The sequence below is a fragment of the Heptranchias perlo genome, chromosome 29 (genome assembly GCF_035084215.1).
Source record: "Heptranchias perlo isolate sHepPer1 chromosome 29, sHepPer1.hap1, whole genome shotgun sequence".
NCBI classification, from domain to species: Eukaryota; Metazoa; Chordata; class Chondrichthyes; order Hexanchiformes; family Hexanchidae; genus Heptranchias; species Heptranchias perlo.
In genome coordinates this window covers 35,692,000-35,716,441 of record NC_090353.1, presented here as the reverse complement: position 1 = coordinate 35,716,441, position 24,442 = coordinate 35,692,000, and the positions used below count along the sequence as shown (strand labels likewise).

At 48.3% G+C, this 24,442-nt stretch overlaps 1 protein-coding gene across 1 annotated transcript in view; it reads right to left on the bottom strand.

Moving 5' to 3' along the window:
• Positions 1-296: 296 nt before the first annotated feature.
• Positions 297-24,442, bottom strand: part of cilp2 (cartilage intermediate layer protein 2) — a 51,945-nt gene continuing 27,799 nt past the window's right edge. Inside the window, exons 5-11 of the mRNA XM_067968638.1 lie at positions 22,827-23,096; positions 22,053-22,235; positions 20,184-20,342; positions 17,479-17,793; positions 16,432-16,540; positions 14,432-14,580; positions 297-3,317 (exon numbers count right to left, since the gene is read on the bottom strand). Coding sequence (XP_067824739.1) covers positions 937-3,317; positions 14,432-14,580; positions 16,432-16,540; positions 17,479-17,793; positions 20,184-20,342; positions 22,053-22,235; positions 22,827-23,096 — 3,566 coding nt within the window. The 3' untranslated portion in view covers positions 297-936. The remainder of the gene's footprint in view (positions 3,318-14,431; positions 14,581-16,431; positions 16,541-17,478; positions 17,794-20,183; positions 20,343-22,052; positions 22,236-22,826; positions 23,097-24,442) is intronic.

The following is a 24,442-nucleotide window of genomic DNA, read 5'->3' as shown; positions in this document are numbered from 1 at the left end:
GTGCCAGAGAATGCGAAATATTTTGCCCACTTTTGTCAACAGGGTTTACAGTTTTATTTATTCATTCTTTGGATGTGGGCGTCGCTGGCAAGGCTGGCACTTATTGCCCATCCTCAGTTGCAACTGAGTGGTTTGCTAGGCCACCTCAGAGGGCAGTTAAGAGCCAACCCCATTGGTGGGGGACTGGAGTCACATTTAGGCCCAGACTGGGTAAGGACGGCAGGTTTCCTTCCCTTAAAGGGCACCAATGAATCAGTTGGGTTTTTACGACAATCCGACAGCTTCGTGGTCACTCATACCGATACCAGCCTTTTATTTCCAAATTTTTAAAAAACTGAATTCAAATCCTCAAACTGCCATGGTGGGATTTGAACTCACGTTCTACTGGATTACTAGTCCAAGCCGCTTGATTATGAGTCCAGTAACATAACCACAATAATACCGTACCCCTTCAGTAAAGCTCCCTCTACTCTGTCCGAACAACATATCATGATTGTAGCATCAGGAGGAACATTCCCCACACTGACCATACTTTTGAACTCTCCAAGCAAGTGGGCCAAATTGTGGGTAGTTTCGTGCTATCAGCTCACATCCACTAGGAACTGGCTTGAGACTCCACAGGGTTCATGTTACTTCGGACCCTGTAGTCAACAGGGAGGGGAGACTTTCATCCCATCAGTTTGGGCTGCATTCGGTCCTGAGTCCCAGAGGTGAAAGGTCAGTACACTAATGTGCCTCACCAAATGTCCATGTTACATAGCTGAATGTGGCCTTCCTTGACTGTGTACATTGCTTAAGAATTCCCACTTGTTGACCCACCATATCAAAAAATGTCCCTTAGAAAACAAGAATTCAGCTGTTATCACTATAGAGTTCACTATGTACAGATTTTACAATATACCTATGATTTCGGGATCAAGGAAAGTCCGTTCCAATCTACTGTCTGGAAAGTCCATTTCTTCTTACGTTTCTGTTGCTTACCCGGACCCTGCGATTTCTTTGCCCCGAGGGGTAGGCTACAATTTGAGATTGTGCGGGTTGAATTTGTGTCAGTCTCCTCATTTCCACCCCAATCTCCGTCAGGGTCTCGGCTGGAGAAGTCTGGATTCGCTGGAAGAGGCTCTGAGTGGTCACAAGCTTCTCCTGACAACTGAAGGTCAAAGCGTTGCCGAGCTCAACCTTCATTTCTCGGGAAAAGCCATCCGAGGTGCCATCGAAGCATCGGCCAATGGCGATCTCCTTAGCCAGCCTCGGGTTTTGATCAGTCACGGTGTAGATTCCATAATTGTGGCCCAAGGGGTCGACGGGGGCCAGCATGCTGAAAGCTGACGTGTCATTGTTCAGGGCCGAGGGTGGATGCCTACGTAAGTATTCCTGCAGAAGATTATTAATCCCGGTGCGACGGCAGCTGCCCTGGGGAATCACCGTCACCAGAGTGCGGTCAACTGTGCTTTGGTCAAACAGCATGCCACCGCACTTGAACTCGACGCAAGCGGCTGAAATGTTGTGGGTGACCATATCGCGGACACTGCGCGCGTCACGGATGCCGTACAGCTGCCCCGCGGTCTCGGGGTGAGTGCTGCCAGTGTTGCGTGACCTCACCATGACTTCCTGTGGCCCATTGACTTTGACCTTAATGTAGCACGCCCGGAACACTTGAGGATTGGGCCACCAGGAGAGGTAGTCTTCGGTCCAGCTGGTCAAGTAATTTTCATCATAGGGCACCACATTGTATTCGTATTTGTCCTTTTCCACTTTGTAGAATCTGAAATGATTGGCTGAGAACGGGGCATCTTCACAGTCCTTTACGTTCTGGTACGCATATATTGGGCCGTCAGTCTCGTCAATGTTATTTTCATTGGGCTTTGCGAGATTAATTTTGAAGGCCGTTTTCTTCAGCTTTTCATCCTCATGGTCAGTCCTCTTGTACTCAAGTTTGTCCAGGTAGGGCTGAGACACGCCAATTATGTTAGGGTTCATTTTAGGACTTGAGGCCGCTGCTTCCAGCTCCTCTGCGCCAAGGGTGGCCGTGACATAGGCGGTGTAGGCGTCCGGCCTCACAGCATCGCAAAAGGCTGGAAGGCAGGCCCCGTTGGGCCCTGTTATTACGCTGTCAAATCGCCCCCATGCCCGAGGATTGGCTGTATAGCCGGGCAAAGGTTCCAGGTTAATCAGAGATATCACAACTCCCTCTAGTTGTTCGCTGGACAAGAACTTCTCGCTCATGTAGGCTCTTACTTTCACGTAGCAACGCCGGTTTTCCGGAACGTCCAGGTTAAAGAGCCGACGCTCCCGGATCTCCATATTGCCGATCAAAAACGTCCTCTCCTCCCGTTTGTTACGGCTTCTCTTCTCAACGTGAAAGAGGCTCTCTTCCTCCCAGAAACCGGTCTCCGGGTTCAAGGACCACAGTTTCATCTTCTGCACGTGTTCCGGCATCTTGACGCTTGCGGTGTCGAGGTAGACCTTGACTCGGGCGGCTTCAAGAGCCTCGTTGGATATTTCCTCCCGGAAGTCCGCTGAGAACATGCCGTAGGTCCTCAGCGGTAGGACGTCCCCCTCTTCATCCACAAAGTTCAGGTCGCTGGATGCAGCAGCGGCTAGGGTGATGTTCCTAGGATCCAGAAAGGTCACACTGGCCTTGACTTTCCCACTGTAGATCTCCCCGTTGCTTCTGCGGAACGAATTGGGTGGAATTTCTATCTCCCCAATGGCATCCTCCCCCTCCATTTCTCCCAGGGGTATGGCGATGCCTTTGGTGGAGTCAATTTCTATTGGCTCTGATTTCCTCATTAGCTTAACCTCAAAGTACACTGCGCCACTTTTCTTGTCGAAAGGAAAGACTTTAACGGTATCCACAAACTTGTTCTGCCTGTCGATAAATTGGACAACAAGCCTTTCCGTTTCTTGAGGAACCTGAATGGTGAAGGTCCCCAAATAGCCTGTCAGGCCAACACTCACATTGCCAATGAAGATCTGTCCGAATCGGAGCGGCTCCCCATTATCCGCAGCCACTGCCCTCCCTCTGACTAATACTTTGGGCTCTACGCACTTCTTGCAGCCGCATCTTGCTACCACCTTCACGGGAAGGGTGTATCCCTGGCACCTGATCTCTTCGAGTTTCATCCGCTTCACTCCACAGCAGTAGGTGGTACTGTCCTTGCAGTGGAGGTCAAAGTTCAGGTCCCCGACACACCTGGTGTCGGGACACTTCCTAACATTGTAGTGGAATGAGTTGGTATCCGTCTGAAAGCAGTTCCCCGGCAATCTGATGAAATGCTCCAGTGGTTCTGAGATACAGTTTGGTTGTCCTTTGGCTAAAGAAAAAAAGAGAAACAGAAACACAAAAATAAGATTACAGGACAAAGGAACCACTGGAGAAAAAATAGGCGCAGTGAGCAGTGACATGGTAACTGTGTACACGGTTGGTATTCCTAGTCAGATCAGAATTGCGTTCGTATTTACAATTTCACTTCTGTTATGTGGAGAAACTTTGGAAAGTGGGATTGTTCTCCTTAAACCAGAGGTTAAGTGGAGATTTAATGGAGGTGTTCAAAATTATGAAGGGTTTTGATAGAATAAATAAGGAGAAACTGTTTCCAGTGGCAGAAGGGTCAGTAACCATAGGACACAGATTTAAGGTAATTGGCAAAAGAACCAGATGAAAATGAGGAGAATTCTTTTTATACCGCGAGTTGTTATGATTTGGAATGCACTGCCTGAAAGCAAATTCAGTAGTAACTTTCAAAAGGACCTCTTTCAAAGAGCCGGCACAAGCATGGCGGGTCGAATGGCCTCCTTCTGTGCTGCAAGATTCTATATACTTGAAAAGGAAAATTTTGCAGGGCTATGGGGAAAGAGCAGGGGAAGTGGGACTAATTGGATTGCTCTTTCAAAGAGCTGACACAGGCACAATGGGCTGAATGGCCTCCCTCTGTGCTGTAGTATTCTACGATTCACTGGAATTACTGGTCAGAGAAAAACCTGTATGAAATTACATTGTCATTTCACGTAAGATGGGTATAGAGGGATATGGGCCAAGTGCAGGCAATTGGGACTAGCTTAGTGGTATAAACTGGGCGACATGGACATGTTGGGCCGAAGGGCCTGTTTCCATGTTGTAAACTTCTGTGATTCTATGATTCTATACGTGGCAACCAGTACAGCTCTTTGCCTAGGTAACAACAGTCGCTGCTTTTCAAAGTCGTCTACTGTACATGAAGTGCTTCGAGATGTTTCTGAGACACATGATAAAACGCCACACATAGGCAAGACTTTCCGGCATTCTTTCCTTCATCCTAGATTGACAAACCTCAGGACCCTGCGCACCTCACCGTCTCTGCTTCACGGTCGGGTGGCATGTGGCGTTGGGGGGGGCGGAGAGGGGAATCAGCCTCCAAAACACTGATTGTGAATCTGAATTTTCAGACCCAATGGTCCACAAAAGAAAGAACTTGCATTTATATAGCGTCTTTCACAACCTCAGGATGTCCAAAAGCCCATGAAGTACTTTTTGAAGTGTAGTCACTGTCGTAATGTAGGAAACGCAGCAGCCAATTTGCACACAGCAAGATCCCACAAACAGCAATGATCTGTTTTGGTGATGTTGGTTCAAGGACAAATATTGACCAGGACACCGGGGAGACCTCCCCTGCTCTTCTTCGAATAGTGCCCTGGGATCTTTTACATCCACCCGAGAGGGCAGATGAGGCCTCAGTCCTAAAGACAGCACTGGAGTGTCAGCCTAGTTTTTGTGCTCAAGTCTCTGGAGTGGGACTTCAACTCACAACCTTCTGAGTTAGAGATGAGAGTGCTACCCACTGAACCACAGCACCCGCAGTCCTTCTTTGAATAAAAGATGTACCAGCCCACCGTGATCGATGCTTTGTCGGCCCCACTCTCGAACTCTTTCCCTAAACCCATCCCCTCACTATTTCACTACTCACTGCGACAGATAGTAGAAATTTGTGACTCTCTCCCCAAAAGGCTGTGGGACCATTGGAGCTTTCAAGATTGAGAATGATAGATTTTTGTTGGGTAAGGGTGTCAAAGGGTAATGAGCAAAGGCGGGTAAATGGAGTTGAGGTGCAGAACAGGCCATGATCTACGTGAATGGCAGAACAGGCTCGAGAGGTTAAATGGCCTCCTCCTGTTCCTAATGTTTCCATGTTCCTTTGACTGTGCTTTTTGTACTGAAGCTCCTTGGAACGTATTCTACCTTTACACTGTTATTTCAATGTCATATCAATGCAAGTTGGAGTTGGTGTCGCTGTTTAAGCAAAATACAATCGGTTTCACCTGAAGGCATAGTTGCATCCACTCCCTCCACCACTGGCACACCGTGGCTGCAGTGTGTCCCATCTACAGGATGCATTGCAGCAACTCGCCAAGGCTTCTTCGACAGCACCTCCCAAACCCGTGACCTCCACCACCTAGAACAACAAGGGCAGCAGGCACATGGGAACAACACCACCTGCACGTTCCCCTCCAAGTCACACACCATCCCGACTTGGACATATATCGGCCGTTCCTTCATCGTTGCAGGGTCAAAATCCTGGAACTCCCTACCGAACAGCACTGTGGGAGAACCTTCACCACACGGACTGCTGCGGTTCAAGAAGAAGGCCCATCACCACCTTCTCAAGGGGCAACTAGGGATGGGCAATAAATGCCGACCTTGCCAGCGATGCCTAATTTAACCTCAACCACTGCCAATGTCAGCTATGGATCAGTGGGTAGCATTCTCTCCTCTGAGTCAGAAGGTCATGGGTTCAAGTCCCACTCCAGAGACTTGAGCCCACAATCCAGGCTGACACTCCCAGTGCAGTACTGAGGGAGTGCTGCACTGTCGGAGGGGCTGCCTTTCAGATGAGACATTAAACTGAGGCCCCGTCTGCCCTCTCAGGTAGATGTAAAAGATTCCACGGTACTACTTCGAAGAAGAGCAGGGGGAGTTCTCCCCAGTGTCCTGGGCCAATATTTATCCCTCAACCAATATCACTAAAAACACATTATCTGGACATTGCTGTTTGTGGGTTCTTGCTGTGCGCAAATTGGTGGCCATGCTTCCTACATTACAACAGTGACTACACTTCAAAAAAAGAGTATTTCATTGGCTGTAAAATGCTTTGGGATGTCCTGAAAGGTGCTATATAAATGCAAGTTCTTTCTTCTTTGAAACACGATGATGACTAGCCAACTTTTTTCTAATGGCGAACCGTCACCTCGGTACCTAGTGCACTGATGCTCCGGTTCACTGTGCCAACCTCAAAATCTATACCTTCTGACAATTCTGTCACAGTCCCTCATCTCCCGTGGCATTGCTCAAGTGTAGTTTGCGGTCTGGAGCGTGGCTATGACATTTAACAGATGAGATGGAGCTATGTTTAACCTCGGTTTGTCCCTTTAAAGCTCAAGTACTCCTTGTGGAGAAGCGGCCTGGATCAGCACATCCTACTGGGAGCTCATTGGTATGGGGAGTCTCTGTAGATTGACGGCTCCTTGTAAATCCCCAGCACCCGGCCTTGGAGAGAGGCCAGATTAACAAAGTTTAGAAAAATCGGCAGGAAATGACTGGCTTTCTTCCCCTTTTTTGATACTTTGGTGTGACTGTGATATCAGCACTCACACTACTGATGGCCGGCGCGGACACGATGGGCCGAAGGGCCTCTATCCGTGCTGTATAACTCTATGACTCTATGACTACTTACCCTCACGAAGGTGCAAAAACGATTGTGAGCATCACACGCCATTAATATTGTAGGTGTTTATTCCTAACGAATGCCTTAAATGTTTTCAGTAAACATCAGCTCAGTTACTGAGACCCAGCAGTATTCCTGTTAACATCTCAATCTGCCTCCGAGTTTTTAAGAGTTATTTAACTTTTCAGGCTGTTTTTCTACAAGGACGTTTTGTTCTGTTTTGGCACGAAGCTGTATATCTGTCAACACCCTGAAACAAGTTGCTTTTTTTTTTACGGTCTTTTGCTTGTATATAGTTGGCTGGCGAATCTGCAGGGAAATTTTATGCAGACATTAATGTGAAAGAATCTGTAGGTTCCTTTGAACCTCTTCCACCGTAAATTGCAGTCCAGCAACGTAACCCGCGGCTAGTCAACAAAACGGGCCAGAGGACTTTAACAGGCGGCTAAGGCTGGTTGAACCGTCGCCAGACTCAACATTTATGTTAAAAAAATGTCTTTTGCTAGGTGATTATTAGCCCAAGTGTTATAGCTCTTATCCTTGTCTGTTCGTGGAGCTGCCACTGAATTAAGTCCAGCTCCGAGTGAAATGAAAGTCTCCCGGTGGCGGCCGAGGGTCGAAGATTAAGTTGGTTTTTGCGGCCTGTGTCTGTTCCCGCCAAGGACCCTCACTAAACTCCAGAGAGGCGACAGCAGTGAAAGTGAGAAGGTGAAAGAGGTACAGGAAGGGTAGCAGGGAAAAGGTGGATAGGAGGGCAGAGGAGAGCAGAGGAGGGTGTTAGGGCGAAGGAGGGTGGCAGGGTAAAGCACAGAGCAGGGAACGATACTGTAGTGGTTATTTTACTGGACTAGTAATTCAGAGGGCGAGTTCAAATGCCACCAGGGCAGTTTGAGAATTTGAATTCAGTTTTTAAAAATCTGGAAATAAAACGCTGGCTAAAAGTGACCATGAAGCTGTCGGATCATCGTAAAAACTCAACTGGTTTACTAATTTCTTTTAGGGAAGGAAACCTGCTGTTCTTACCCAGTCTGGGCCTATATGTGACTCCAGTCCCACACCGACGTGGTTGCCTGCCACTCTGAAGTGGCCCAGCAAGACGCTCAGTTGTATCAAATCATTACCAGCGGTTCCAGAAGAAGGCCCACCACCACCTTCTCAGGGCACGCTGATGCAATTCAGCCCTCATTTAAAAGTCATACATTCTGTTCTCATTTCTGTACTTCCATTAAGTTCCCATATCCACATTTATAATGGAAATTATACAAGGGGGCATAACCTTAAAATTAGTGCTAGACCATTCATGGGGTGATGTCAGGAAGCACTTCTTCACACAAGGGGGAGTGGAAATCTGGAACTCTCTCCCCCAAAATGCTGTTGAGGCTGGGGAGTCAATTTCAAAAACTGAGATTGATAGATTTTTATTAGGCAAGGGTATTAAGGGTTACGGAACCAAGGCAGGTAGAGGGAGTTAAAATACAGATCAGCCATGATCTAATTGAATGGCGGAACAGGCTCAAAGGGCTGAATGGCCTCCTCCTGTTCCCATGTTCCTAAATTGTCGGTGTAAATGTGTCTCGCTGTGATTACAACCTCCTGGCAATGATGGTGCTGCACTCGGGGAGCGTATATTTACAACCTGACAAATTTGCATAGGCAGTTCCCATTATAAATGTGGACTTAGGAATTTACAACGGAAAAAGTTGACAGGGAGTGCTCACAGATGCAAGATTTTTAATATATTATATAGATTTAGTATTCTGGTCAGTACTCGCATACACGAGCAAAGCAATTACACAGAATTTACAGCACAGAATGATTCATGGTGGGGCAGTAATGGGTGGATTTATTTTAGGCTGAATTTGAGATGTACTGTCAGGATTAATGCACACCTAAATTTGCAAATGACCTACGGTACACATCAGGCAGAGATGATTTATAGTATAGTTTTCCACTTGGAATCAGAAATCTCTCAAAGTGCATCACATACAATGAATTTCTTTGAAGCACACTCACTGTTCTTACATGGGCAAAATAGCAGCCATTTTGCACAAAGCAAGATCCCACAAACAGCAATGAGATGATTGCTCAATGAAGCTGTTTTTAGTGTTGTTGGTTGAGGGAGGAAATGTTGGCCTGAGACAACTCCCTTCTCTTTTTCAAATAGTGTTATGGGATCTTTAACATCCAATTGAAAGAAAGAAAAACTTGCATTTATATAGCGCCTTTCACAACCTCAGAACGTCCCAAAGCGCTTTACAGCCAATGAAGTACTTTTGAAGTGTAGTCACTGTTGTAATGTAGGAAACACGGCAGCCAATTTGCGCACAGCAAGATCCCACAAAACAGCAATATGATAATAACCCCCAGATAATCTGTTTTAGCGCTGGGGGAGGGACCCGTACCCCAGTGAGAACCAAGAGGAGACGAGGGGGGAAAATTGGGAAAGAGGAAAGTCCTGAAGCTGAGAGATTCACGTGTAAAAGGGGGACAGAGGGGCGAGGGGGGTTGGTTTGCGATGGCGAGAGTCCTGTTCAAGCATCTGGCTTGAGACAAACAAAAATGAAGCAAATGGTTCCATATGCACAAAGGGGCTCTATGCTGTCCAGGAATGCACATCTCCCTGCCAGCGCATTCCCGATAAATCACTGGAATATATCATAATTGCTCCAGCATGCGACCAAATCCCAGCCGAGGCCATGAAGTCATTGCGACAGGCTGCCTGGAGTTCGCCACTTCATTAATATTACACCTGGTGAGCCAGTAATGCTTCTGTCTACCCAGACATGAGCGACCAATGTTTGACATTTTTCAGTCTCGTTTTCCCCGTATATTAAGTGGGATAGCAACGGGGCGCAGCTGAAGACAACCACAGTGAGGGCCGATGTCTCGTAACTTCGATCCCCGCGGGTAGTGTGGGAAGATTCCGGAAATTTATACTGCGCCACCAGTAAAATGCCCGTTCGGTTGGTGAGTAAAAGGCATTTTTTAAAAAAATATACAAGATGGCGTCAGAGTTGGGAGAAAGTCTTCAGAAACTCACTCCACCGCGCCACCTAGTGACCACAACCTGCAACTACGCCGTGACAGTTGAATTGGAAGTGTTGACATAGCAATTTACAATGGGGGAAAAGCTGAGGGAGAAAAACGCGACTAAACATTTTAACAACCAGAACTAAGATTCGTGAACAGGAAGTGCCGGCCTTACACAAGATTTTTAATAATCTATCGATCGATGAGGAAGTGGCAGATTTCTCATAGCCTAATGCCTACTCCAGTAACTGGGATTCAGTAGGGGAAGTGTAACCGACTGCCTTTATATCAGGTTATTTGCTGCACTAGTGCCATCAGCTCCTGACGTGTGGGCCTCATGCAGTCCCTTGGAGAATAGTGTGAAGTGGTGGAAAAATTTGCAGGCTGATTAATAGCCTAATGTGAGTACTCCTTCCATGGCCATAACCACCTTTATACCAGCCGATAGGGCGGTTCGTCCTATATGGCGGGAGGGTTTTCTGGACTGTCTTCAATGTAAAATTGGACATGAAAAGAAAAAAAAGAAAGACTTGCATTTATATAGCGCCTTTCACCACCTCAGGATGTCCCAAAGTGCTTTACGGCAAATGAAGTACCTTTTCTTTGAAGTGTAGTCACTGTTGTAATGTAGGAAATGCAGCAGCCAATTTGCACACAGCAAGATCCCACAGACAGCAATGAGATAATGACCAGATCATCTGTTTTTTTTTTAGTGATATTGGTTGAGGGATAAATATTGGCTCCAGGACACCAGGGAGAACTCCCCACCTCTTCTTCAAAATAGTAGGGTCGCTTATGTCCACCTGAGAGGGCAGACTGGACGTCGGTTTAATGTCTCACCCAAAAGATGGCACCTCCGACAGTGCAGCACTCCCTCAGTACTGGCACTGGGAGTGTCAGCCTGGATTTTATGCTCAAGTTTCTGGAGTGAGACTATGAACCCACAGCCTTCTGACTCAGAGATGAGAGTGCTACCCACTGAGCCACGACTGACACTGGACCAGTCAGAGTACGAAGGACTCAAGTTCCACCCCTAGTCTGTGCTGAGTTAGCTGATCTCCCGCTGGGCATCATTGGGTCTCTACAATTGGCCTCAGCACCCCTGGGCTAGGGAGGAGAGAAGTCAGGTAAGTTTCTTTCTCCTGACCACTATCCAGTGACGCCTGTTGAAAGGTGAACTTGTGCTGCTACTGGGCCAGGACAGGTTCAGCTTTGGTTATGATGACCTCATTGTGACATGGTCTACATAGCGATTTAAGGAAAGTCACGAATGAAGAAAGGTTTGTGGTTGAACTATCACCCTCACTCTCCCATCAAAGCTCATCCCTCTATCGCCCTCACCCTCCCATCAAAGCTCATCCCTCTAGCACCCTCACCCTCCCATCAAAGCCCATCCCTCTAGCACCCTCACCCTCCCATCAAAGCCCATCCCTCTATCACCCTCACCCTCCCATCAAAGCCCATCCCTCCAGCACCCTCACCCTCCCATCAAAGCTCATCCCTCTAGTACCCTCATTCTCCCATCAAAGCCCATCCCTCTAGTACCCTCATTCTCCCATCAAAGCCCATCCCTCTAGCACCCTCACTCTCCCATCAAAGTCCATCCCTCTAACCCCCTCACCCTCCCATCAAAGCTCATCCCTCTCGTACCCTCACCCTCCCATCAAAGCCCATCCCTCTAACCCCCTCACCCTCCCATCAAAGCTCATCCCTCTCGTACCCTCACCCTCCCATCAAAGCCCATCCCTCTAGCACCCTCACCCTCCCATCAAAGCCCATCCCTCTAGCACCCTCACTCTCCCATCAAAGCCCATCCCTCTAACCCCCTCACCCTCCCATCAAAGCCCATCCCTCTAGCACCCTCACTCTCCCATCAAAGCCCATCCCACTAGCACCCTCACTCTCCCATCAAAGCCCATCCCTCTAAAACCCTCACTCTCTCATTGTAGCCCATCCCTCTTGTACCCTAACCCTCTCATCAAACACTGGTTATAAATCACTGGTTAGGCCTCAGCTGGAGTATTGTGTCCAATTCTGGGCACCACACTTTAGGAAAGATGTGAAGAGGATGCAGAAGAGATTTACTAGAATGGTACCAGGGATGAGGGACTTCAGTTATGTGGAGAGACTGGTGAAACTGGGGTTGTTCTCCTTACAGCAGAAAAGGTTAAGGGGAGATTTGATAGAGGTGTTCAAAATCATGAAGGGTCTTGATGGTAAATAGGGAGAAACTGTTTCCAGTGGTGGAAGGGTCGGTGACCAGAGGGCACGGATTTATGGTGACTGGCTAAAGAACCAGAGGCGACGTGAGGACATTTTTTTTTACGCAGCGAGTTGTGATGATCTGGAATACACTGCCTGAAAGGGCGGTGGAAGCAGATTCAATAGTAACTTTCAAAAATACTTGAAGGGAAAAAATTACAGGACTGTGGGGAAAGTGGAGGTGAGTGGGACTAATTGGATAGCCCTTTCAAAGAGCCAGCACAGGCACGATGGGATGAATGGCCTCCTTCTGTGCTGTATCATTCTATGATCAAAGCCCATCCCTCCAGTACCCTAACTCTCCCATTAAAGCCCATCCCTCTGGTACTCTAACTCTACTATTAAAGCCCATCCCTCTAGTACCGTAACTCTCCTATTAAAGCCCATCCCTCTAGTACCGTAACTCTCCTATTAAAGCCCATCCCTCTAGTACCGTAACTCTCCTATTAAAGCCCATCCCTCTGGTACCCTAACTCTCCCATTAAAGCCCATCCCTCTAGTACCGTAACTCTCCTATTAAAGCCCATCCCTCTGGTACCCTAACTCTCCTATTAAAGCCCATCCCTCTAGTACCGTAACTCTCCTATTAAAGCCCATCCCTCTGGTACCCTAACTCTCCCATTAAAGCCCATCCCTCTAGTACCGTAACTCTCCTATTAAAGCCCATCCCTCTGGTACCCTAACTCTCCTATTAAAGCCCATCCCTCTAGTACCGTAACTCTCCTATTAAAGCCCATCCCTCTAGTACCCTAACTCTACTATTAAAGCCCATTCCTCTAGTACTCTAACTCTCCCATCGAAGCCCATTCCTCCAGTACCCTCATTTTTCTTAGTCTCATATATGAAGAATAGCCACCTGGGTCTGTGTTGAACGGCAGCATGGGGTCCCTGCTCTAGGAGAGGAGGGGAGAAAAAAATGTAACATTGAAATGATTCACTCAATGGTAATTATTGATAAAATAGTACTTTCTTTTTTAGTTGTTGAAATGTATCTCTGTAATTAGTTCTGTAACCTCCTCCAGCCCTACAACCCTCCGAGATCTCTGCGTTCCTCCAATTCTGGCCTTTTGCACATCTCCTATTTTCATCACTCCACCATTGGCGGCCGTGCCTTCAGCTGCCCAGGCCCTAAGCTTGGGAATTCCCTCCCTAAACCTCTCTGTCTCTCTATCGCTCTCTCCTCCTTTAAGACGCTCCTTAAAACCTATCTCTTTGACCAAGCTTTTGGTCACCTGTCCTAATATCACCTTATGTGGCTTGGTGCCAAATTTTGTTTGATAATCGCTCCTGTAAAGTGCCTTGGGACATTTTACTACATTAAAGGCACTATATAAATGCCAAATCAAAAGCAAAATAGTGCAGATGCTGGAAATCTGACACATAATGCTGGAAATACTCAGCAAGTCAGGCAGCATCTGTGGAGAAAGAAACAGAGTTAACATTTCAGGTCGATGACCCTTCGTCAGAACTGGACATACAAATATATAACTGGATGTATAAATGCAAGTTGTCGTTTGTTGAATGTTCACCTCAGTGGAGCTGAGCTTTATAAAGTACAGACTCCCAGCGTTGGCACGGATCCGAGCATATGTTATTTTTCAGAAGTTAAATTAACAAAACATTAATGTAATAAGACCATGTCTGAGCTAATCTATTCAGTGATTTATAAATTAATTGCACAGCTGTCAAAGCGGTGGGGAAAAATGCTTCCAGTAACAGAATGTGAAGCCATTTGTGTGAAGAATGTGTTGAATGCCTCTCATTAACTCACACAATTTAGTGCTTCAATCTTAGGATATTATTTAAAGAAACAGAACAATACCTGCCAGAGGGGCCAATGAACCACCAGCGCAGAACCAAAGCTACACAAACCAGCTGCTTCTACCATCAGTAAGTTTAAGCATAAGGCTCTCACAGTCCAGCCGATCTCAGCAGCTGACTGCTAACTTCTAGTTCACCGTGTAGGGACCGTATAACAATACTGAGTGTCCCAGCACTGACTGTGTGTGTAACAATACTGAGTGTCCCAGCATTGACTGTGTGTGTACAACAGGACTGAGTGTCCCAGCACTGACTGTGTGTACAACAGGACTGAGTGTCCCAGCACTGACTGTGTGTATAACAGGACTGAGTGTCCCAGCATTGACTGTGTGTGTACAACAGGACTGAGTGTCCCAGCACTGACTGTGTGTATAACAATACTGAGTGTCCCAGCACTGACTGTGTGTATAACAGGACTGAGTGTCCCAGCACTGACTGTGTGTATAACAGGACTGAGTGTCCCAGCACTGACTGTGTGTATAACAGGACTGAGTGTCGCAGCACTGACTGTGTGTATAACAGGACCGAGTGTCCCAGCACTGACTGTGTTTATAACAGGACTGTCCTAGGACTGATTGTTTAATGTACACGTGATTACGGACACTTGGTCAACGCACCTATAACTGTAAGGGTTGCTGGTGCTGATTTGATGGAGCCGAACCCATTGGTAACTTTACAGTGGTATTCTCCTCCCTGCCACAGCTTCAGGTCCTTCAGCACTAAATTGTCCTCGTTCTTTGTGTCCAGCAGTGTCCCATTGTGATACCTGGACAAGGATCAAAGAGCAAGGGTAGAAATTGGGAGAAGGAAAATCCAGTGATAAAATAACAATAATGATCAGGCATATTTGTGTCCCAACGCAAAGAGTCACCAACATTCGGAATAAGAGACGTGGGGATTGTACCCTTTAGATTGAGGGGTCTCCATCACAGGCTGGCAAAGTACAGTCTTCCCACTGGCAGGTTCAGTAACCTCACTCACCATCTCCTCGGTACACCCACACGGAGGGGGGACAGGCTGATATCAGCCTGGGAGGATGGGATTACACTGCCATCTATTCCAGGTGTGGAGATGCCGGTGATGGACTGGGGTGGACAAATGTAAGGAATCTTACAACACCGGGTTATAGTCCAACAGTTTTATTTGAAAATCACAAGCTTTCGGAGGCTTTCTCCTTCGTCAAGTGAGTCACACTCACCTGACGAAGGAGGAAGCCTCCGAAAGCTTGTGATTTTCAAATAAAACTGTTGGACTATAACCTGGTGTTGTAAGATTCCTTACATCTATTCCAGGTGTCACAAGGTGTGTGACGCAACCCAGTCCTGGATCAGTCATGTTCCCTGCTGTAGGCGTTGGTAGAGGATTCGCCTTTTCAACTACGTTGTAAATGATTTCAGTCCCTCAACTGTCGGTCACTGACTCAGTTTCCTTTAGTTGGGAAAGACTCGTCTGATTGTAACCATGGTTACCAAATGGGATAACATCAAGAACTGAGCAGCTTCAGCAAACTCTGTAGATCGCATAGAATTACATATAATTTTACAGCACAGAAACAGGCCATTCGGCCCAACAGGTCAATGCCGTGTTTATGCTCCGAATGAGCCCTTTCAACTCTGGGGCCTGGGCCGAGATCCAGCCCAGGCTCCCTCTGCTAAGTTCAAGGGCCCAAAATTAAATGAGTTTGGGGGAAAGTCTACCCAGTTCTTACCCAGACAACTGTAGCAAACTACCCAATAGTGGGGTCAAATCAGCAATTTCACACATAGAACCTACAGGAATGGCTCTCGTGAGGCTTTGAAGTTAAGCTGCACTAAAGACAAAATGGAGGGAGCTTAATGCTGCGTCTAACTGGTGCTGTACTTGACCTGGTTTAAGGAGACACAGGTTGCAAAAGTCTCCCATTCCTCAGCATTGACATCTCTGTGAGCTCAAAACTCTACCAAATTAAAACAAAAAAAAAGGGAGCCACTCCCTCTGAGGACCGAGAAAGAAACTATTGTCCATCACATCTTGCTTTGGACCAACATTCTGCCAGTCAATTGCGGAATTTTTTTTAATATTCATTCTTGGGATGTGGGCGCCGCTGGCAAGGCCGGCATTTATTGCCCATCACTAGTTGGTCCGTGAGAAGGTGGTGGTGGGCCTTCTTCTTGAACCGCTGCAGTCCGTGTGGTGAAGGTTCTCCCCCCTTGCTGTTAGGGAGGGAGTTCCAGTATTTTGATCCAGTGACGATGAAGGAACGGCCGATATATTTCCAAGTCAGGATGGTGTGTGACTCGGAGGGGAACTTGGAAGTGGTGTTGTTCCCATGCACCTGCTGCCCTTGTCCTTCTAGGTGGTGGGGGTCACTGGTTTGGGAGGTGCAGTTGAAGAAGCCTTAGCGACTTGCTGCAGTGCACACTGTAGATAGTACACACTGCAGCCACGGTGCGCCGGTGGTGGAGGGACATTTAAGCTGATGGATGGGCTGCCGATCAAGCAGACTGTTTTGTCCTGGATGATGTTGAGCCTCGGACACCCAAAACCAACACCATCCAAATCTCCCAGCTCGAGAAGGACGTGGATTATCTTCTGGAGAGCCAAAGGAATGAAAAGAAATCGTTAAAAAGCGCCTCACCAGAAATATTCTAGAGGTACTGGAGATCCCGTGGCCTTGCAGCAGAAGGTCACCTGCTGATCTTCAAGTCGCACCTTTGTCTCTGGGTGTTTCACTATGTACGGCTTTTCTGTTGGGGAGAGGGAAAGGTGGTGAGGGCAGGTGAGATCATAACCTTCAAAGCTGCAGAAGAATTACATCCATCATTAAACACAAGGCCCGAGATTCTCACACATCCAACACATGAGCACCGCAGAATTGGCTTTGATCACGAGCAGATGATCCAAAGTCAAGGTCCAGTCTGAATTTGGGTTTTCTCATTTGATCCATCTCTCTAAAACTGGAGTCTAGAGAAGCAGAATCATAGAATGATACAGTACAGGTGGAGACCATTCAGCCCATCATGCCTGTGCCGGCTCTTTGAAAGAGCTATCCCATTAGTCCCGCTCCCTGCTCTTTCCCCATAGACCTGCAAATTTTTTCCTTTTCAAGTATTTATCCAATTCCTTTTTGAAAGTTATTAATGAATCTGCTTCCACCGCCCTTTCAGGCAGCGCATTCCAGATCAGAACAACTCGCTGCGTAAAAAAAATTCTCCTCATCTCCCCCCTGGTTCTTTTGCCAAGACACTGTAGTACTTGCCTTCTACCACCTGTATTTAAAAGCTCAACTCTACTGAATGTTTAACAGCAGGGCACAATACGGTATCTGTTGCCAAGATTATACAGGGATTATGTTTTTAATTTTTCACTGTTTGTTCACACAAAGGGTTGTTGAAATCTGGAAAACTCTTCACCAAAAGGTCAACTGAATTCGACCGAGATCGACAGATTTTTGTTGGGTGAGGGTATCGAGGGATATGGAGCAAAGGCGGGTAAATGGGGTTGAGGTACAGATCAGCCATGATCTAATTGGAATGGCAGAGCAGGCTCGAGGGGCTGAACTCCCACCATGCTTGCTGCTGTGTCTCACGACCCATTGCGTTGCATTTTCCTAAGACTTTTGAGCAGTGTTATCGAAAGGGTTTACTGTCCATGCGTAGATGGATCATGTGAGATAGTTACTGACCAGCTCTCCTAAGAACCGCCTTGACCACTGAAGCCTCCGTGCTGTTCTGAACTGCTTCAAATACGGAGGTGGCGAACTTTGCCCTCTCGATCAGTAGCCGAGCCTTGCTGTTGGCGCAGACACCAGGGATCCTGAACGAACCGCTTTCGTCGGTTGTTGTTAAGGTCGCGTGCGGCTGTTCCTCCATCGCTATCCTGCTCCGGGCGAGGGGCGCCCCCTCGGCGGACCAGACCGTGCCCAGTAAGACGTGTCTGTCACATACACAGCCGTTGCATTCTTCATTCACGTGGCCCTCTGCACACACGTACTGACACACTGCAAGGAAACAATCCCCCATTGGGTATTATTAACATTGCTGTCCTCCCCATCCCGCTGTTCACACTGCACTGTCCTCAGTGACCTGACTCCAACTCACTTGAGGATTAGGCTCCAGCGCCCCTCAGGACAGTCTGGTTTTCGAGTGGGTTGCCCAGTAACAATTACTATTTAAAAAGCAGACATTAAAAATGTACTAACTGCAAGCAGAATCTGTCATGATTCTACAAAGAGGGAATTTTAAAAAATTGAGCCTGGCTAGTACAGTCAGGACTCTGATGTACCCTTGAATTGTACGTCTGAGTCTTGTGTTTGCTCGTGTAAAGGCACGCCGATTTGCACACACACAGTAAGGCCCCACTTCGCACGTGCCCAGCCTTCGAGCGGGCAGGAGGTGTTCACCTAATGCGTTCGCACGTAAACACACACATTCCAACTCAATCTTCCCCACGATCTCTAAACTCTGGCACTCACCAGATTCCTCTACATTTTCTTCCCTCCAGACTGTTGCCCTGCCCTTGCGTCACTCAACGTCCATTCCAACACTCGCTAATTCGTAAAATGTAATCATTTCAGATGAATTTAACTTATTTGTTAAACCATTGCTCCTAAAGGGGGAGGCAAAGCGATGAAATAAAGTGCTTGGCGAACCGTTGGCTTGCACCCGCGGTGCAAAGGTCGCCGTGCAGCTCGTTTGTGACGTAAATCGTGCCCATTTCGCCTCCCTCTCCCAATCCAAACAAATAAGAGACAGAAAGAAAAGAAAGATCTTGCATTTATATAGCGCCTTTCATGACCTCAGGACGTCCCAAAGCGTTTTACATCCAGTGAAGTACTTTTTTTGAATTGTAGTCACTGTTGTAACGTTGAGAAACGCGGCAGCCAATTTGCACACAGCAAGATCCCACAAAGAGCAATGAAATAAATGACCAGACCATCTGTTTTTAGTAATGTTGGTTGAGGGATAAATATTGGCCAGGACACCAGGGAGAACTCCCCCACCCTGCTCTTCTTTGAAATAGTGGCCATGAGATCTTTTATATCCACCTGAGAGGGCAGACGGGGCCTCGGTTTAACGTCAGTTTAAAGGGCTGGCACTGGCACGATGGGCCGAATGGCCTCCTTCTGGGCTGTAATATTTGAAAGGGACAAAATTCACTAAAATGTTCCATTTTCCATCCGAGACCAGAAACGGCGGAGACTCGGCACGACCGGGATCTCCGACGTTTCTCAGCCAGATCTGCCGGTGGAGTTACGCCCAGGAATTTGGCGCAACCCGAGAGGAAATTCGGGCACCGCGGCAGTGAGCTCCGGATAAGGGCAAAGAGCGAATTACCCAGTGAGGGTCTCACGCCCATCCTGGCAGAGCCCGTGAGGGAGTAGGTCGACTGCCAATCTTATTCACCGGGGAATTCTGCAGCCTGTGGTGATGGTAATAGAAGGCCTAAGATAAGAGAAAGAATAAACATGTTTTGATATGAACATTGTCCCTCTGATTTCTGCATGTTTGTCGAGTTTTTTCTTTGTAACAATCACCAGTAGAAATTTCTAGAAATATTTATTTTTTTTCCCCAGTGGGTGTCTGAAACAAAAGTAAGGGGAGGCTAAAAGTCCTTCAGTGCTGACAGGATTAGACACATTTCCAAATATATCACTGTCAGGCAGGAATACAATGTTTATCGTGAGGTAGGAATACTGTATAATTAGAGTCTGCTCCTCTGTCTGAGGTGTAATTTAATTTTAATCAGAGAACGAGCAGATTTCACACTCTCTGAGGGGTAGCAGTACCTTGTTATTTGATTTAACGGGCAGCTGGCTCAATTAAAGGGGCAGCGTCTTCTCACATTGGCGTCTGGCAAGCCTCTTGTGTCAGCCGTGGCTCAGTGGTTAGCACTCTTGCCTCTGAGTCATGAAGGTCGCGGGTTCATTAACCCCACTCCAGAGACTTGAGGACAAAATCCAGGCTGATACTCCCAGTGCAGTACTGAGGGAGTGCTGCACCGTCGGAGCTGCCGTCTCTCAGATGAGATGTTAAACCGAGGCCCCATCTGCCCTCTTAGGTGGATGTAAATAGATCCCACGGCCACTAATGGAAGAGGAGCAGGGGAGTTCTCCCTGGTGTCCTGGGGCCAATATTTATCCCTCAACCAACATCACCAAAAAAAACCCAGATGATCTGGTCATTATCACATTGCTGTTTGTGGGATCTTGCTGTGTGCAAATTGGCTGCCGCGTTTCCCTACATCACTACACTTCAAAAAAGTACTTCATTGGCTGTAAAGCACTTTGGGACGTCCTGAGGTTGTGAAAGGCTCTGTAGAAATGCAAGTTCTTTCTTTAATGGCCTTTTCTGACGACATTCTTGATCTCGTTCTGATGAGCTTCTTTACCTGGGCAAGGTGCTCTGGTGCATTTTTGGACTTTGACCGGACGTCCGATGCAGGTCTGCCTGTCCGGGGTTCGGACGCAGCTTCGGCGACGCAGGGTGTGACCATCCCCGCACGTGACGGAACATTCCGTCCAGGGCCCCCAATCTGTCCAATGGGCCTCTTGAAAATCAGAGTGGGGGTGGGGTAGAGGGGGTAAAGCAGAATCAGTAAATTGTTTAAAACCAGCAGGTCACGCTAACACTGTACATCGGGGAGCGAGGGGCTCCTGCTCTGGGAATCTCTCTCCGTTGGAGAACGGCTTTGGAGCAGGATGATCAGAGTAACGTCCTTTTTCAGTGAGTTTGCGACAGGACACATTCCATTTAAGGGGAAAAGTGCATAAACATTCGAAGCAGCGCAAGACTATGGGGCGAGAGCAGGGCCGTGGATTTGGATCTGGATTGCTCTGACAAAGAACTGACACAGACATGATGGGCCAAATGGCCTCCTTCTGTAAGCCCTTTAAGCCCCGGTATCATTCCAGTGAATCTGCGCTGCACCCCCTCCGAGGCCAACATATCCTTCCTGAGGTTCGGTGTCCAGAACTGAACGCAGTATCTCCAGATGGGGGTCTGACCAAGGCTCTGTACAGCTGAAGCATCACTTCCACCCGTTGTATTCCAACCCCCCTTGAGATAAAGGCCAACATCCCATTACGTTTTTGATTACTTTTTGTAGCTGTCTACTGGCATTTAGTGATTCCTGTACATGGACACCTAAATCCCTTTGCTCCTCCGCAGTTCCTAGTATCTCACCATTCAGAAAATATTCCGATTGGTTTTTCTCGGCTCTGAAGTGACTGAATTACTCACGGCCTCTTTACCTTAGTCTGCACTAGGTGAACTCACGTAAAACTTCACATGGGACCAAAAGGGTTAAATTATGAAGACAGGTTGCACAGACTCGGCTTGTATTCCCTTGAATATAGAAGATTAAGGGATGATCCAATTGAGGCGTTTAAGATGATTAAAGGAATTCAATAGAGTAGATACAGAGAAACTATTTCCTCTGGTGGGGGGAGTCCAGACAAAGGGGGAGTAACCTTAAAATTAGAGCCAGGCCGTTCAGGGGTGATGTCAGGAAGTACTTTCTCACACAAAGGGGAGTGGAAATCTGGAACTCTCTCCCCCAAAAAGCTGTTGAGGCTGGGGGTCAATTTTAAATTTCAAAACTGAGGTTGATAGATTTTCGTTAGGCAAAGGGGATTAAGGGATACGGGTCCAAGGCGAGTAGATGGAGTTGAGATACAGATCAACCATTGAATGGTGGAACAGGCTCGAGGGAATGAATGGCACCCTCCTGTTCCTAACAGCCGCACGAGGCTCTACATCAGAGGGATCCTTCATTTTTTAATCTCTTTCCTGTGTCGATGAACCGTTTCTTGGCACGGTGGCGGTGTTTAACCCTTATATTGGCACGGTGGCGGTGTTTAACCTTTATATTGGCACGGTGGCGGTGTTTAACCCTTATATTGGCACGGTGGCGGTGTTTAACCTTTATATTGGCACGGTGGCGGTGTTTAACCCTTATATTGGCACGGTGGCGGTGTTTAACCCTTATATTGGCACGGTGGCGGTGTTTAACCCTTATATTGGCACGGTGGCGGTGTTTAACCTTTATATTGGCACGGTGGCGGTGTTTAACCCTCATATTGGCACGGTGGCGGTGTTTAACCCTTATATTGGCACAGTGGTGGTGTTTAACCCTTATATTGGCACAGTGGTGGTGTTTAACCCTTATATTGGCATGGTGGCGGTGTTTAACTCTTATATTGGCATGGTGGCGGTGTTTAATTCTTATATTGGCTTGGTGGCGGTGTTTGACTCTTACCTTGGCACGGTGGTGTGCTGCAAGCTTGCCGCTCGATACCCTTCCCCTTGCATTTCGGAATCACGATGAAGCGGAAACGCATGTTGCTCGTGCAGGTGCGCTGTCGGGCTTGGATACCTGCTCCTCCACAAGCTGTCGCCGTACACGAGCTCCATTCTGACCAGTGCGACCAGTAGGTTTCAACTGAGAATGGTGTTCAGAAAGAGACGGTGAAATAAGCACAAGTTCAACGCAAGTTCTACAGGCGCTACCTGCCGGGGAAGTGACAGCGTGTGGAGAATAAACCAAGTCAGAAACTCACAGGATGAATTGGTCACGGCAACCTTGATAAAAGGGACTTTATTATCACTGGTCCCTAGTATATACCTATTTATACATGTAGTCAAATGTCATGTCGGGTTTACCCATCATAGCTCATAGTGTCGCACTTGAAAATGTCACATCTAAGTGTCGCACTTTCAAGTGTAAAGTGTCACACCTCAAAGTGTCACACCTCAAAGTGTCACGCATGTAAAGTATATACACTGGCTCAAATATCATATTTACATTATATTCATCAATGAACAAGTAGAATTTTTTTTTACGTGTAAAAACAGAGAGAGAAAGCCAGTCACTTCCCGCTGGTATCTTCTGACCTTGACAAACTGGCATCACCCCAAGGGATTTACAGTCAGCTGCCGAGGTATCAGGCAGATGAAGAGAAGCGGGAGAAAGAAATTATGGAGCAAGGAATGTTGGCGAGGTCACCGGGGGAAAAGAAAATGTCCCACCTACCGACAGGGCACTGGAATCGGACATGGTAATTCGAGCAAATCCTGCCTTCGGCCTGTTCCTTGTTGATGCACCAGAACCCCTTGTCTGGGCTGTGATGGACCACCTCTCCGGTTTCCTCGGACTTCACCCATTCTGTCGTGCGTGCCTCGATGGACACGGGCCGTGCGCACACCCGCTCCCGGTAGTAGAAGCGGATGGCTTCCAACCGCTCGAAGTCTCCGTTACCGCCAGGGTGGTCGATGTTGAACCAGGAGGTCCACTCGGTCACGTCTGTGCGGAAATGAAAGAGGCCAATTCACTAACATCAAACAATTGGCAAAATTTGCCTTCCGCGCAGTAGCTTTTCTCAGTGAGGTAGCACTCTCTCGCCTCCGAGTCAGAAGGCCGTGGTTCAAGCCCCTCTCCTGACACTTGAGCCCATAATCCAGGCTGGCACTGTCGGAGGGTCAGTACTGAGGGAGCGCTGCACTGTCGGAGGGTCAGTACTGAGAGAGCGCTGCACTGTTGGAGGGTCAGTACTGAGGGAGCGCTGCACTGTCGGAGGGTCAGTACTGAGGGACCACGGCACTGTCGGAGGGTCAGTACTGAGGGAGCGCTGCACTGTCGGAGGGTCAGTACTGAGAGAGCGCTGCACTGTCGGAGGGTCAGTACTGAGGGACCACGGCACTGTCGGAGGGTCAGTACTGAGGGAGCGCTGCACTGTCGGAGGGTCAGTACTGAGGGACCACGGCACTGTCGGAGGGTCAGTACTGAGGGAGCGCTGCACTGTCGGAGGGTCAGTACTGAGGGAGTGCTGCACTGTCGGAGGGTCAGTACTGAGAGAGCGCTGCACTGTCGGAGGGTCAGTACTGAGGGAGCGCTGCACTGTCGGAGGGTCAGTACTGAGGGACCACGGCACTGTCGGAGGGTCAGTACTGAGGGAGCGCTGCACTGTCGGAGGGTCAGTACTGAGAGAGCGCTGCACTGTCGGAGGGTCAGTACTGAGGGACCACGGCACTGTCGGAGGGTCAGTACTGAGGGAGCGCTGCACTGTCGGAGGGTCAGTACTGAGGGAGTGCTGCACTGTCCGAGGGTCAGTACTGAGGGAATGCTGCACTGTCAGAGGGTCAGTAACGAGGGAGCGCTGCACTGTCGGAGGGTCAGTACTGAGAGAGTGCTGCACTGTCGGAGGGTCAGTACTGAGGGAGTGCTGCACTGTCGGAGGGTCAGTACTGAGGGAGCGCTGCACTGTCGGAGGGTCAGTACTGAGGGAGCGCTGCACTGTCGCAGAGTCAGTACTGAGGGAGTGCTGCACTGTCGGAGGGTCAGTACTGAGGGAGCGCTGCACTGTCGGAGGGTCAGTACTGAGGGAGCGCTGTACTGTCGGAGGGTCAGTACTGAGGGAGCGCTGCACTGTCGGAGGGTCAGTACTGAGGGAGCGCTGCACTGTCGGAGGGTCAGTACTGAGAGAGCGCTGCACTGTCGGAGGGTCAGTACTGAGGGAGCGCTGCACTGTCGGAGGGTCAGTACTGAGGGAGTGCTGCACTGTCGGAGGGTCAGTACTGAGGGAGCGCTGCACTGTCGGAGGGTCAGTACTGAGGGAATGCTGCACTGTCGGAGGGTCAGTACTGAGGGAG